General features: G+C 47.6%; 1 protein-coding gene across 9 annotated transcripts in view; it reads right to left on the bottom strand.

Annotated features, from left to right (window-relative positions):
* Positions 1-2051: 2051 nt before the first annotated feature.
* Positions 2052-11472, bottom strand: part of VPS8 (VPS8 subunit of CORVET complex) — a 256338-nt gene continuing 246917 nt past the window's right edge. For 6 of the 9 annotated variants that reach the window (XM_040480980.1, XM_040480984.1, XM_040480982.1 and 3 more), the window contains 2 exons: positions 5612-5692; positions 2052-2768 (listed from right to left, as the gene is read on the bottom strand). In XM_040480980.1, the coding sequence (XP_040336914.1) occupies positions 2619-2768; positions 5612-5692 (231 nt within the window). In that variant the 3' untranslated portion in view covers positions 2052-2618. Of the gene's footprint in view, positions 2769-4309; positions 4445-5611; positions 5693-10290; positions 10403-11472 lie in introns of all 9 variants that reach the window. The other 3 variants (XR_005792281.1, XR_005792282.1, XR_005792283.1) reach the window with 2 other exon arrangements.

The raw sequence follows: 11472 nt of genomic DNA, 5'->3' as shown, positions 1-11472 counted from the left end.
GGTGAGTTCCATAGCTTCTCCTCCAGCTCACCTGATCTATTCTACTTCATCCAGTCTGCTTTGGAACCCCTCTAGTGTATTTTTTAGTTGTTATAACTTCTGTTTGGTACTGTCTTATATATTCTCCTTGTTGAAGTTCACACTGCGTTCATCTGTTCTTCTCCTGAGTTTGGTGAGCATCTTTATGACCATTCCTTGGAACTCTTTATGAAGTAGTTTGTGTATCTCTGTTTCCGTTTTTTCCTGAGGTTTTGTCTTGTTCTTTTGTTTGGAGATATTCTTCTGTCCCCCTCATTTTGTCTGTGTGTGTTTCTATTTATAGGTAGGTCAGTGACCTCTCTCAGTCTTGAAGGAGTGGCCTTATGTAGGAGATGTCCTGTGGGACCCAGAAGGGCAATCTCCTTTTGTCACTAGGCCAGGTGCCTAAGGGTGTCCTCTATGTGAGCTGTGTGCTCCCTTCTATTGTGGTGGGCTGTGACTGTGGTCCATTGGTAGGCAGGGCTGGCCCCTGGCCCATCTGTGGGGTGTATCTAGGACTACTGGAGTGTGTTGGGTGGGGCTGCCAGTGGAGTATACCCTTTCTGGGGCTAGCAGATTAGAGGGAGAATTCCAAGATGGCCCCCAAGTACTGGTATTATTGAGGTAGACTGAGATTGTAGAAGTGACTCATACCAGTGTCTCCGTCCCCAGGGGGAGTTTCTGCTGTTTCCCACTGCTGTGACGGATGCTTTAAGGTTAGTAAATGGATCTCCTTTACTTATGGTCTGCTTTTTAAAATGGTGTTTTTGCACTGGTCTCTGGGTACAGTGAGTCTGCAACTCAGCCCTTTAAGAGTGCGTTTTCCATTCTCTACAGTTTTATAGTTTTTCTGAACATAATCCTCATTGAGTTTCAAAACCTGGTGTTTTGGGAGCTCATCTCTCCTGTGGAGGATCTAAGGTTTGGGGTGCCTGATGTAGAGCTCAAATCCATCACTCCTCAGGGAAAAGTTCCATACCTTTGAGATCCCTCCTAGTTGTGCTTCCCCGTGGCTGATGTATTGTCTCCCCTGGCAAATCCACATCTCTGTGTCTCCTCCTTCCCATCCTGATGTTACCCTTTCAGCCTTTGTCATGGAGGCTCTGGTCATCCAATTTTCAGGTTCCTTTCAGAGGGCATTATTCCATATGTAGTTGTAGATTTGTTGGTTTGTGGAAGGAGGTGAATTCAGGGTCTTGTTACACTGCCATCTCGAGACCAACTCTGTTCTGCCATTTCTTGAGTGTGTTGCCTTGTAATAACAATTATTTATCGTGTGGCTCTCAGCTTTTTTATCTGTAAAATAGGGTTGAGACTATGTCATGTAACTGTAACCAGCATCCCATTGGTGATCACTTAATGCTCAAACACCTCCCCCAATTTGACCTCCTTTCACATCCCCATCATGAGGCAGCTAGCTGCCTGTGCAGCCAGGTCTTGGGAGGAGTTCCATAATGAAAGCTAAACTCACATTTTGGGGGCATCTGCTATATGCCCACACAGTGCTAAATGTTAACATGGATTGTCTCATTCAGTCTTAACAATGGCTTTGTTAAAGTCGAAGCTTAGAGAAGTGATCTGCTCAGGATCACAGCACATGGCAGGATCGATTTTCTATTCAAAGTCAACATATTTGCCTCTAGTTTATGTATCTATTTCCTGTGGGCTTGGTTAGCATAAGCCAGTGTTGATCCCTGAGTGAACAGATGAAAGGAGCACCTCGACCTGTGAGGTGGAAACCTGGTCTCTGCAGTTGTGACCTCCTGTGGCTGTTGGTTCAAGGATGTCCAGAGTCCCAGGGCCAAGGAATGGAAAAATACTGCTCTGGCTCACCTACTCGCTGCCATAGGAGCACTTGGGTGGCTGGGCCACTCTGAATGGAACCTGTGATGGAGCTGATCATGTGAATAAAGGCAGGGTTGCCATAATCAGGGTCCCTGACTTTGAATTAATAGAACCAATTGGGGCAACAAGGGTTCTGAATGTCCTTTGTGACTTAGACTGAGAGCTAGACAGCCAGCCAGAAGGCCTGCAGAACTTAAACACAGAGGCATTTATTGTCAGAGAGGGCAAATCTTATACTCAAATGGGTTTTGCCATATACGAATCAAAAGGGAGATGCCCCCACCTCCCCCCACGGTGCAGGTTCCAGTTATCCTGTGGCCTGGCAACTCCTGTTCTCTTTTCCCAACAGCAGCAGAAGTTGAAGTCCCTCCAGGTTACCCAGCAGCTAGAGGGGATGAGGCAGGACAGACTCCTGAATGCCATCTGCCTGAGTCCCACCTATTCTCTAAGCTTCAGAGAAACTGGAAAACGTCCCAACTGGCAAAGCGTACTTTCTTAAAAAGCTGGACAAAAGTATGGGACATTCCGTTGCTTAACAAAACAAAATCAACTGGTCTGGTGACCTGATACTGCAGCAACATCTTGGAAGAGACAGGGAGTCTCCCTGGGGAATGAGGGGCAGGAAGAAAGGCCCAGGCATAGATGTCCCCCTCGGAACCTCTGCTCAGAAGGGGGCAGACGGAGGGGCCAAGCCAGTTAGAGAGGGGGTCCCTCCCTGCTGCATTAGGATGGTCTCTGGTCTTCAGTGCCAGGCCTCAGTCCTCAGTCACAGGTGGGGGAATGAGCTGCAGCTGGAAGTTCTCATTCTGGAAGATGCTGTTGAAAGCAGGGCCACTCTGGGAGCCACTGAACGGCCTGTAGCTGTCGCTGCTGCGATTCTGGGAGAGTTCTGTAAGGAGGGCCAGCTGCAAAGGAGGGGACACACATCAACCAAGGTGAGTAGGGGAAGACACTGTGGGTGGGTTTGGCAGGGGGTGTGGAACAGAGTGGAGGGTCCTCAGTTCCTTGGTCTCGAATACACAAGGGACAGCACTGTGCTGCAGGGTATAGACCCCAGGGCTGCATCTCACAAACGAGTAATGTGACTTCGGGCAAGTTCATTTCACTTTCAGGGCCCAAATTTCCTCCTTTAATAATGATGAGACTGCACTGGGGACGTCTCATTCCGAACCTCCCTTGCTCTGAGCACTCCCACCCTGGCTAGCACAGGACCCTGCTGCCCCCTCCCACACACGCCCTGAGCTGAGGTTCTCAGCAGAGCTTGTTCCACACTCTGCCTCTGACCTCTCCTTTGCAACCTGGATAGCTCCAAGTGTCCAGCTGCCACTTTAAATTCAGGGACCTGTCCCCTTAGAGTCCTGCTTCCACCAATGACACCAGCAAAACCCTCTGTTAGTGGCTCTGTTCCGAAAGATTAGGTAAGGTTAATACCAACCCACTGGGAAGCCAGACTGTCACTCCGAGGGCCATCCCTTTTACCTCAAAGGCTTTCTGCAAAAGTAGGGAGCAGAGAGCCTGGCCCTCATGGTCACAGAAGAGACAAATTTTACACCCAAAGTCCTTCACCTGGACAGGGCAGCTGTGAGGAGTGAGCCATCAAAGTCTGTGTCAGGCTCTGGACCCAAAGTCCACAGGTACTTCTGATAGTCCAAGGTAACTGTAATGAGTGCCTTCTAGGTGCCAGGCACTGTGCTAGGTCCTTTACATATGTACTATTTTTTAAAAACTTATATAAACATTAAAAAATACGGTATTTTGAGAGACAGCGAGCATGTGCGTGAGTGGTGGAGGGGAAGAGAAAGACTCCCGAGCAGGCTCTGCACAGTCAGGGCAGAGCCCAACATGGGGCTCGATCCCACAAACCATGAGATCGTGACCTGAGTAAGAATGAAGAATTAACCAACTGAGCCACCTAGGCGCCCCCACATGTGTACTATTTCTAATCTTCCACAACCCTCTGGGTAAAAAACCCAGAGCCCCAAGAGTTAAATTAACTTGCCCCAAGTTACTCTGTGGTGAGTGGCAAATGGTAGTGTGGGATTCAAACTTAGGTCCATGTGGCAAGTTCTGCTCAGCTGAGCCACCGACAGTTGTGCCTTCCCTAGAGGTAACTCGTCTATCACCTGCTCCCTACTCACCTACCCTGCCAGGAACCCGGTCTTCTGGCTGACCCAGCAGCTGTTCTCTGATCCTGGCAAGGGGTTCTCTCTCCATCCAAGCACTAATGGCACAAGACTCGCCTGTCTCATTTGTCACTTTTGTTGAAAACTTACTACCAGGATTATGGTAACTGGAGAGACACCCAAAGGACCTCTAAGTTCAAAGTGCCACTTCATCTAAAGCAATCCAGTGACACGTGTGGGGCCCAATTCACAGCACTGGCTCAGAAGCTCCAAGTCACTCAGCTAAGGACACACAGGAGGTACACTTGCTCAAGTGTACGCACTGCTGGTCAAGCAGGTTGCAGAGAGATGTCCCTCGCTCTGCTCGAGCCCCATCTCGTGCCACTTCTTATCCTCTACAACCCTCTCAGCTGCCCATCGGCCTGTGAAGTTCTCTGCAAGAACAATTCTGTACAGTGCTGGGAACAGAACGGGCGACAGATGTTACATAAACTCAAAGTTCTTTCACATTCAGACACTGTGAGGTAGAAAGATCAACCACAAAGATATTTTCTATTTCCTAAGAGAAGACATTTCTGTGTTCTACTTCTGTAACTTTGTGATGTGGAATCAAGGAGTCCTGAAAAACGGCTCAACAGTTTGAAGCCGTGGACCTTGCTGAGAAGGCCCAGAAAACCAACTCCTGGGGCAGAGCTTGGCTGAGGCTGAGAAGGGACACAGGTGATGCCAGTTCAATAAAGCTGCTGGACCACATTCAGGAGACCCCTGGAGAAGTCCCCTGGGATAAAAACCAACTCTCAAAGAAGGAACACAAGTTTTCCTCTGGGCTACCAAGCCACCCAGCAGGCATCTGCATAAGAACAGGGTGGGAGAAGGGAGTCCAGGCCTAGAAGCAGACACACAGTCTGTGCAAGCTCAGGATAAGCTCAGAGGGCAAATCTGGCCGGACAGGAATTTAGGTATGACTTGGGGAGTGGAGAAGGTGGTAATCTGGACTCTACCTTCAGGTTACAGAGGTCCAGGAAAGTGTTTAAACAAGAGGGTAACAAGACATTGGGGTCTGGAGTGAGCACCCAGACAGCAGCATGGAGCAAGGACAGAAGGTCTGCAGCGGCCTCTGTGAGTGACAGTTTGGAGGGGAAGGGAAGAAATACAGAGGAGGAAAAAAAAAGATGCCTACCCGATCTCTGCGGGAAAGGGCTGTTGTGGGGTTTCTGCTCTGGGTGACTGGACAGGCCACCTGGAGACAGGCAGTAGTCAAGGAAGGACAGGCTGAGAAAGTTACTGAGCACACCTGGGACGGGCCCGTGGGGCACCCAGACGGAAGCTGGGGCATGACTGCTAGCAGCTCTTCCAGTCTGTTCTCTTCTACAGTTCTAGACAGGCACTCAGAGTTTGAGCCCAGGGCCTTTGGAATGAAGACCAATCTTCCTAGTCTCCACTGCAGTTCCCACTGCCTCTGTATCCTCTGCTAAATCCAGAATGCTCCCTGGGGCTGGGGCTCCACATGGCCTTAACCAGGGTTCCAAACTGAAGAGGCAGCGGGAGGACCTGAGGACACTGCATTTCCCAAACAGTATCTATAAATAGGGAAATACAAATCTAAACCACTACATAAACATTACCCGGGAACTTCCTCGGTAGAGACGGCAAAGTTGATCAAACGCTTGGATTTGCTGTGGGTCCAGAACAGGTTCTGAGGCTGCCTGTAAATTAGAAAAGATAAGGTAAACAAAACCCATGGGTGGCCTCTGCACGTGGCCAATGCCGAAACAGAATACGGTCTTCCTTTGTGCTTTTCAGAGGAAACCCACGCCACCAGCAAACAGATTTTACTGAACATTGATTAGAATTGGGCGCATCTTTTCCTCCTCAATATTTTTACTATCTTTGGGGGGGAAACGTACTAAGAGCTCAGAGAGAATGGAAGCAAGAGTACCCTTGAAATCACTCATGCCGGCCTAGGGTGGAACTATGTTACTGCTTCAGCCCCTATCTGGGTGAAAAGGATCTCGTTTTCGGTCCAGAGAGCAGCTGTCAGTGAGGAGGCTCACACCTCATGCGCTTCTGGAATCCCACAGTTGTGGCCCCAAAGTAACACTTAGTTCTTGTGATGCTGTCAGTGGTGTGGGGATGGCTGAGGACAAGGTGGCTCAGTGGAAATCCTGGGAGGGGCGGTATGATCCAAAACAGCCCGAAAGAAAACTGGACCCAAGGAGGGTCTGTTTTTCATTCTGTTCCATGTCTCTGAGTCTGCCAGACACACGGAGAGATCATTCTCTAATGAGAACGTTTAAACTTGCCTTGACACTTTTTATTTATTTTTAAAGGGGTACCTGGGCGGCTCAGTTGGTTAAGCAACCAACTTTGGTTCAAGTCATGATCTCATGGTTTGTGGGTTTGAGCCCCCACATAGGGCTCTGTGCTGACAGCTCAGAGCCTGGAGCCTGCTTCAGGTTCAGTGTCTCCATCTCTCTCTGCGCTTTGCCTGCTTGTGCTCTTTCTCTCTCTCAAAAATAAATAAACAGAAAAAAAAAATGAGAGAGAGAAAGCGTACCTTCAACTGGGGGAGAGGTAGAGAGAGAGGGAGAGAAACAATCCCAAGCAGGCTTAGCACCGAGCGCAGAGCCTGGCACAGGCTCAATCTCATGACAGTCAGATTATGACCTGAGTCGATATCAATAGTTGGATGCTCTTGTAGGAAAAATATCGTATTTTTGGAGATAAAGTGTGTGGAGTGTTACACTTCTGACAAACACTAGGTAAAATACGCAGGGGAGATCCAAGCTAAAGACGATCTGTAAGTCTAAGAAAGACTATACACCTAGCTCCAACAAAGCAAAACAAGAAAAAAATGTAATTATCTTTGAGACACTTAACAATGAAAAACATGGTTTTGCCACCTGGTTTCCTGAATCCCTTTAGTATTACTGGCATAAACTGGGGAGCAGGGTGGGTTAAGGACAAGGGTGATACATGCCTTTTATTAGCCATTCAAAACCTCAGCTGTGGGCTTGCCACTGCCACAGTCCATATGACAAGGGACCAGCCACCCCCATTTCACCTGTGCTTATTCCCTGGTTACTCTGTAATAAGGTTTAACTAGGAAGGCCCACTCAGAAACAAGTCAGCAGTAGACTGAGGAGGGTGTTGGGAGGTGGGGGTGATGGTGAGGGGCAAGGCAAGTTAATTAAAAAGAAGATTTAAATGTCAAGTTTGTATATGATCAAGCAGCAAGAGCCAGAAAAGGTCTCCCCTTATAGAAGTATTTTTATAAAACAGTCCTTTGCCTTGAAGGGATATTGTAAGAAAAAAAATCTCATGAAACGTACTATTGTACTTGCTACAAAAGTGTGGATGGTACAGGCCACTTACAGCGATCCACTGAAAAAAGTCCCATCAGACTCTGCACTGAGAAGAGCTGTACTGGACCCAGACTTGCTAATAATTGTATTTTCTTTTCTGCTTTTATCACTAGGGAATGCAGGGCTAAAGAGTCAGCTGCATAGACTAGCAACTGCTGAGGACTTGGTGGCACACATTTATGTATGCAATTACAACCCAGTTTTATATTATTCTTCAATCATATAGTTTTTTTTTTTAATCTAATTTCCTCATTTATTTACTTCATTTATGGATGTATTTTGGAACCAACTCAAATCATTGAGGCCGGAAAGTGAAGGCCGGGTCAAGTCATAAGTAGAAAATGCCACTGCTAAAAACAGAATCATGCTTTCACCACCCCCGCTGCCCCCCAGGAAATACTATGTGGCAGAAGAGTCTATTCCAGGCACAGAATAAATGGCTCCAGCCTCTGGGAGCTTGCTCACCGAGGCAGAAAGTGCAAAAGTAAAAAATGATGGTCCAGCTCATGTTTTATGAGCCAGTACCTCTCAGATTTTAAGGTGCATAATAATCACTGAGAGGTCTGGTTAGCAGGTTTGGGGTGGGGTCTGAGATTCTGGGTTTCTAGCATATCTCCTCCCCCACCCCCCGCTCCCCACCCCCCGACCCCGGAGTGCTGAGACTGCTAGCTAGTCTAGCTAGTGTCAGTCTGCACTTCCGGGCCCAGGGGCTAATCTGTACTGCAAGAACAGTTCAGGGCAGCCAGAGACGTCCCGTCCTGAGTCCTGTGGTAACAGGAGGCTCTCGGGATATGAGTATTTTGCCCCCCATTGATTCAACTGTACCAAATCAACCACTCAATTAGCATTTCTTTTTTTCTAATGCACTCAGACTAGGGATGTTGGTTTTCAACACTTACTAGGTTCACACGCATCTTACCAACCCTTGGATATAATAAGAAAATTATTTAATAAGGATGTTCCTGCCACATGCTTTATTTTGAATCTTATGGAACTGCAAGCCCTACACCTATTTTACTAAATAAGTGCTCACGACTGTGTAAACTGAGGAAGAGAAGGCTAGGAGACTTGCCTAATATGAATAAAAATTTCAGAACCAATTAAGGGTCCATAAACAGGACCTTTACCTTATTAACCCTAGTTCTCCCCTTGTCTGAGGAAATCCTCAGCATCCTAGAGCCTGGAAAGCAAGTGCTTTTTGGTGAATGTACTGACTTCTTCGCAGCCTGCTGTTGTGGACCTGAGCTGCGGCCTCCAGCCCTGCTATCCCTCCTGCACACTGGCTCCCCCCACAGCCATTTCTCTGTTTTCATGAAGTGTTTGCGCAGCCTTTCGTCCATGGGAAATCTTGGGAAACCAAGGACTGGTTTTCCCTCTGACATCTGTGAATGCCTTAACCTCCTTTCTTCTACATTAAGTCCTAGTTCAGGTTCTTTTGAGAACGGGGAGTGGGGGGGTGGGGGGGGGAAGGGGCAGAGAATCCCGAGCGGGCACTGCTCTGGTAGGTTAGCTCAATGCAGAGGGTCACCTGAGCTGAAACCAAGAGTCCACATGCTTAACTGACTCAGCCACCCAGGCACCCCAGTCCTATTTTAGCCTTAGAACTCCAAATGGTGAAACACTTCAATAAAATAACCATGATTTTGAAAACAAAAACAAAAACAAAACTCTAGTTCTCCTTTGCTAGGAGAACACATAAACACACACCTACACAGACTCAGAATTTCCAACAATATGACATGCCCAGATCAGTGTGCAGTGGTGGCTTGTCAGGGTCTTACTCGTCCTCGAGGCCCTTGAACTCCTTGGAAATACCAAAAGAAGGAGTTTCCAACAATGGCATCTTTCAGAAACTGAAAAATGCAGTTGTTCCACGGGTGTGAAATAACTGAGGATTACAGGTCCTATCTTATAATGCAAGCCATCATCCTGGACAACCAGAGACTGAACTAAGGAGTGACTGCTGGGGCTTCCCCGGAACCCCCTGGAAGCAAAGTCACTGCAGGTTGGAGACGCCCTGTTCTTGCCTGGGCCATAACGCTGTCACTGCGATAAAGTGAAGGCAAGTCATTTGAGGCAAAATGGGAGAGCTGGTTGGACATGCCCGGGACCTAGTAGACGTTCACCTGTATTAAAGGCCTTCCTAGAGTAAGACAGTATTTTTAAAAAGGAAGCATTAAAGGAAGCATTCAGGAAATGACTAGTCAATCACTGAGGCAAGCATTTCTGTACTCTTTTTCCTGGTGCAGGCTTGAAGAGTGGGATGGGGAGACGATGAGAGGAGGGACAGGGCCTCTGGGATGGCAGCTTGTGCACTGAAGACCCGTTTAGCTGGTTTGTGACCTGCCTATGCAGGCTCCTGCCCTATCACCTCCAGGCCTCGTGAGCGGAAGACCCATTTCTGCGGTTTAACAAGTATCTCTGGAGTCCCTGCTGCTATCAGGCCTGAGGCACAAAGATGAACAAGAAGAGCCTAACGTCCCAGCATCTGTGGGGCATGAAAACCCCGCAAAAAGATTTCACCTTCTCCAGTGCCGATAAAATAATATATGGTTGTTATTGTGCCTCAGCAGCCTCTCAAGCTCTGCTTATTCGCCAGGGCAGGCCTCGTTTGCAACATGCTCTCACATCATCTACGTAAACCAACAGGGCGTCCCTGCTATTGCAACATTTTTGGGCCCAGATTACACCCTGGCACATGAGACATGGAAGCGTCAGGTTGGCACGCTCTCCGGAACGCCTCCTCCGTGCGCCCCAGTCGTGTCGACCGATCAGCTTCCGCGTGAACCCTGCAGAACCGCTGTGTCACATTCACGATGGTGTGATTCTGTTAGACCGTGAGCTACCTGAACACTGGCGCGGTGTCTTGGTCACTCTTCTGTCCCCCATGCTCCATATCCAGCAAACGCTCAAGAAACCACTGCTGAACAACCACATACCCTGGTCTATTTGGAACTGTCCATTTTAGCTGTCTGAACCCACAGTCGCTTGGCTCTCCTGGTCCAATGTGAAATCACTGGCCCTTGTCTTCCTGTTTCAGGAACTCGGGACCTGTAAAGATTTTTTGTGATTTCTGGCATATCCGCCCTATATCTCAGAGAAGACGTCAATTTCATTTTATCTAATTTGCTTTCGGAGCAAGGATTATTTTTAAAATATCAAAAATATAGGTATCAACCCTTCTAAGAGGTAGGAAAATTTACCAAGCAAGTGGGGACTTGTAGTTAAAAGCCTCTTTTACAAAGGCACAAAAACAGACACATAGACCAATGGAATAGAATAGAAACCCCAGAACTAGACCCACAAACGTATGGCCAACTCATCTTTGACAAAGCAGGAAAGAACATCCAATGGAAAAAAGACAGTCTCTTTAACAAATGGTGCTGGGAGAACTGGACAGCAACATGCAGAAGGTTGAAACTAGACCACTTTCTCACACCATTCACAAAAATAAACTCAAAATGGATAAAGGACCTGAATGTGAGACAGGAAACCATCAAAACCTTAGAGGAGAAAGCAGGAAAAGACCTCTCTGACCTCAGCCGTAGCAATCTCTTACTCGACACATCCCCAAAGGCAAGGGAATTAAAAGCAAAAGTGAATTACTGGGACCTTATGAAGATAAAAAGCTTCTGCACAGCAAAGGAAACAACCAACAAAACTAAAAGGCAACCAACGGAATGGGAAAAGATATTTGCAAATGACATATCGGACAAAGGGCTAGTCTCCAAAATCTATAAAGAGCTCACCAAACTCCACACCCGAAAAGCAAATAACCCAGTGAAGAAATGGGCAGAAAACATGAATAGACACTTCTCTAAAGAAGACATCCGGATGGCCAACAGGCACATGAAAAGATGCTCAACGTCGCTCCTCATCAGGGAATACAAATCAAAACCACACTCAGATATCACCTCACGCCAGTCAGAGTGGCCAAAATGAACAAATCAGGAGACTATAGATGCTGGAGAGGATGTGGAGAAACGGGAACCCTCTTGCACTGTTGGTGGGAATGCAAATTGGTGCAGCTGCTCTGGAAAGCAGTGTGGAGGTTCCTCAGAAAATTAAAAATAAACCTACCCTATGACCCAGCAATAGCACTGCTAGGAATTTATCCAAGG

Source organism: Herpailurus yagouaroundi, unplaced genomic scaffold (assembly GCF_014898765.1).
Source record: "Herpailurus yagouaroundi ecotype Mexico unplaced genomic scaffold, PumYag 159, whole genome shotgun sequence".
Classification (NCBI taxonomy): domain Eukaryota; kingdom Metazoa; phylum Chordata; class Mammalia; order Carnivora; family Felidae; genus Herpailurus; species Herpailurus yagouaroundi.
The sequence above is the reverse complement of the archived record's forward strand: the minus strand, read 5'-3'. Positions and strand labels throughout refer to the sequence as shown.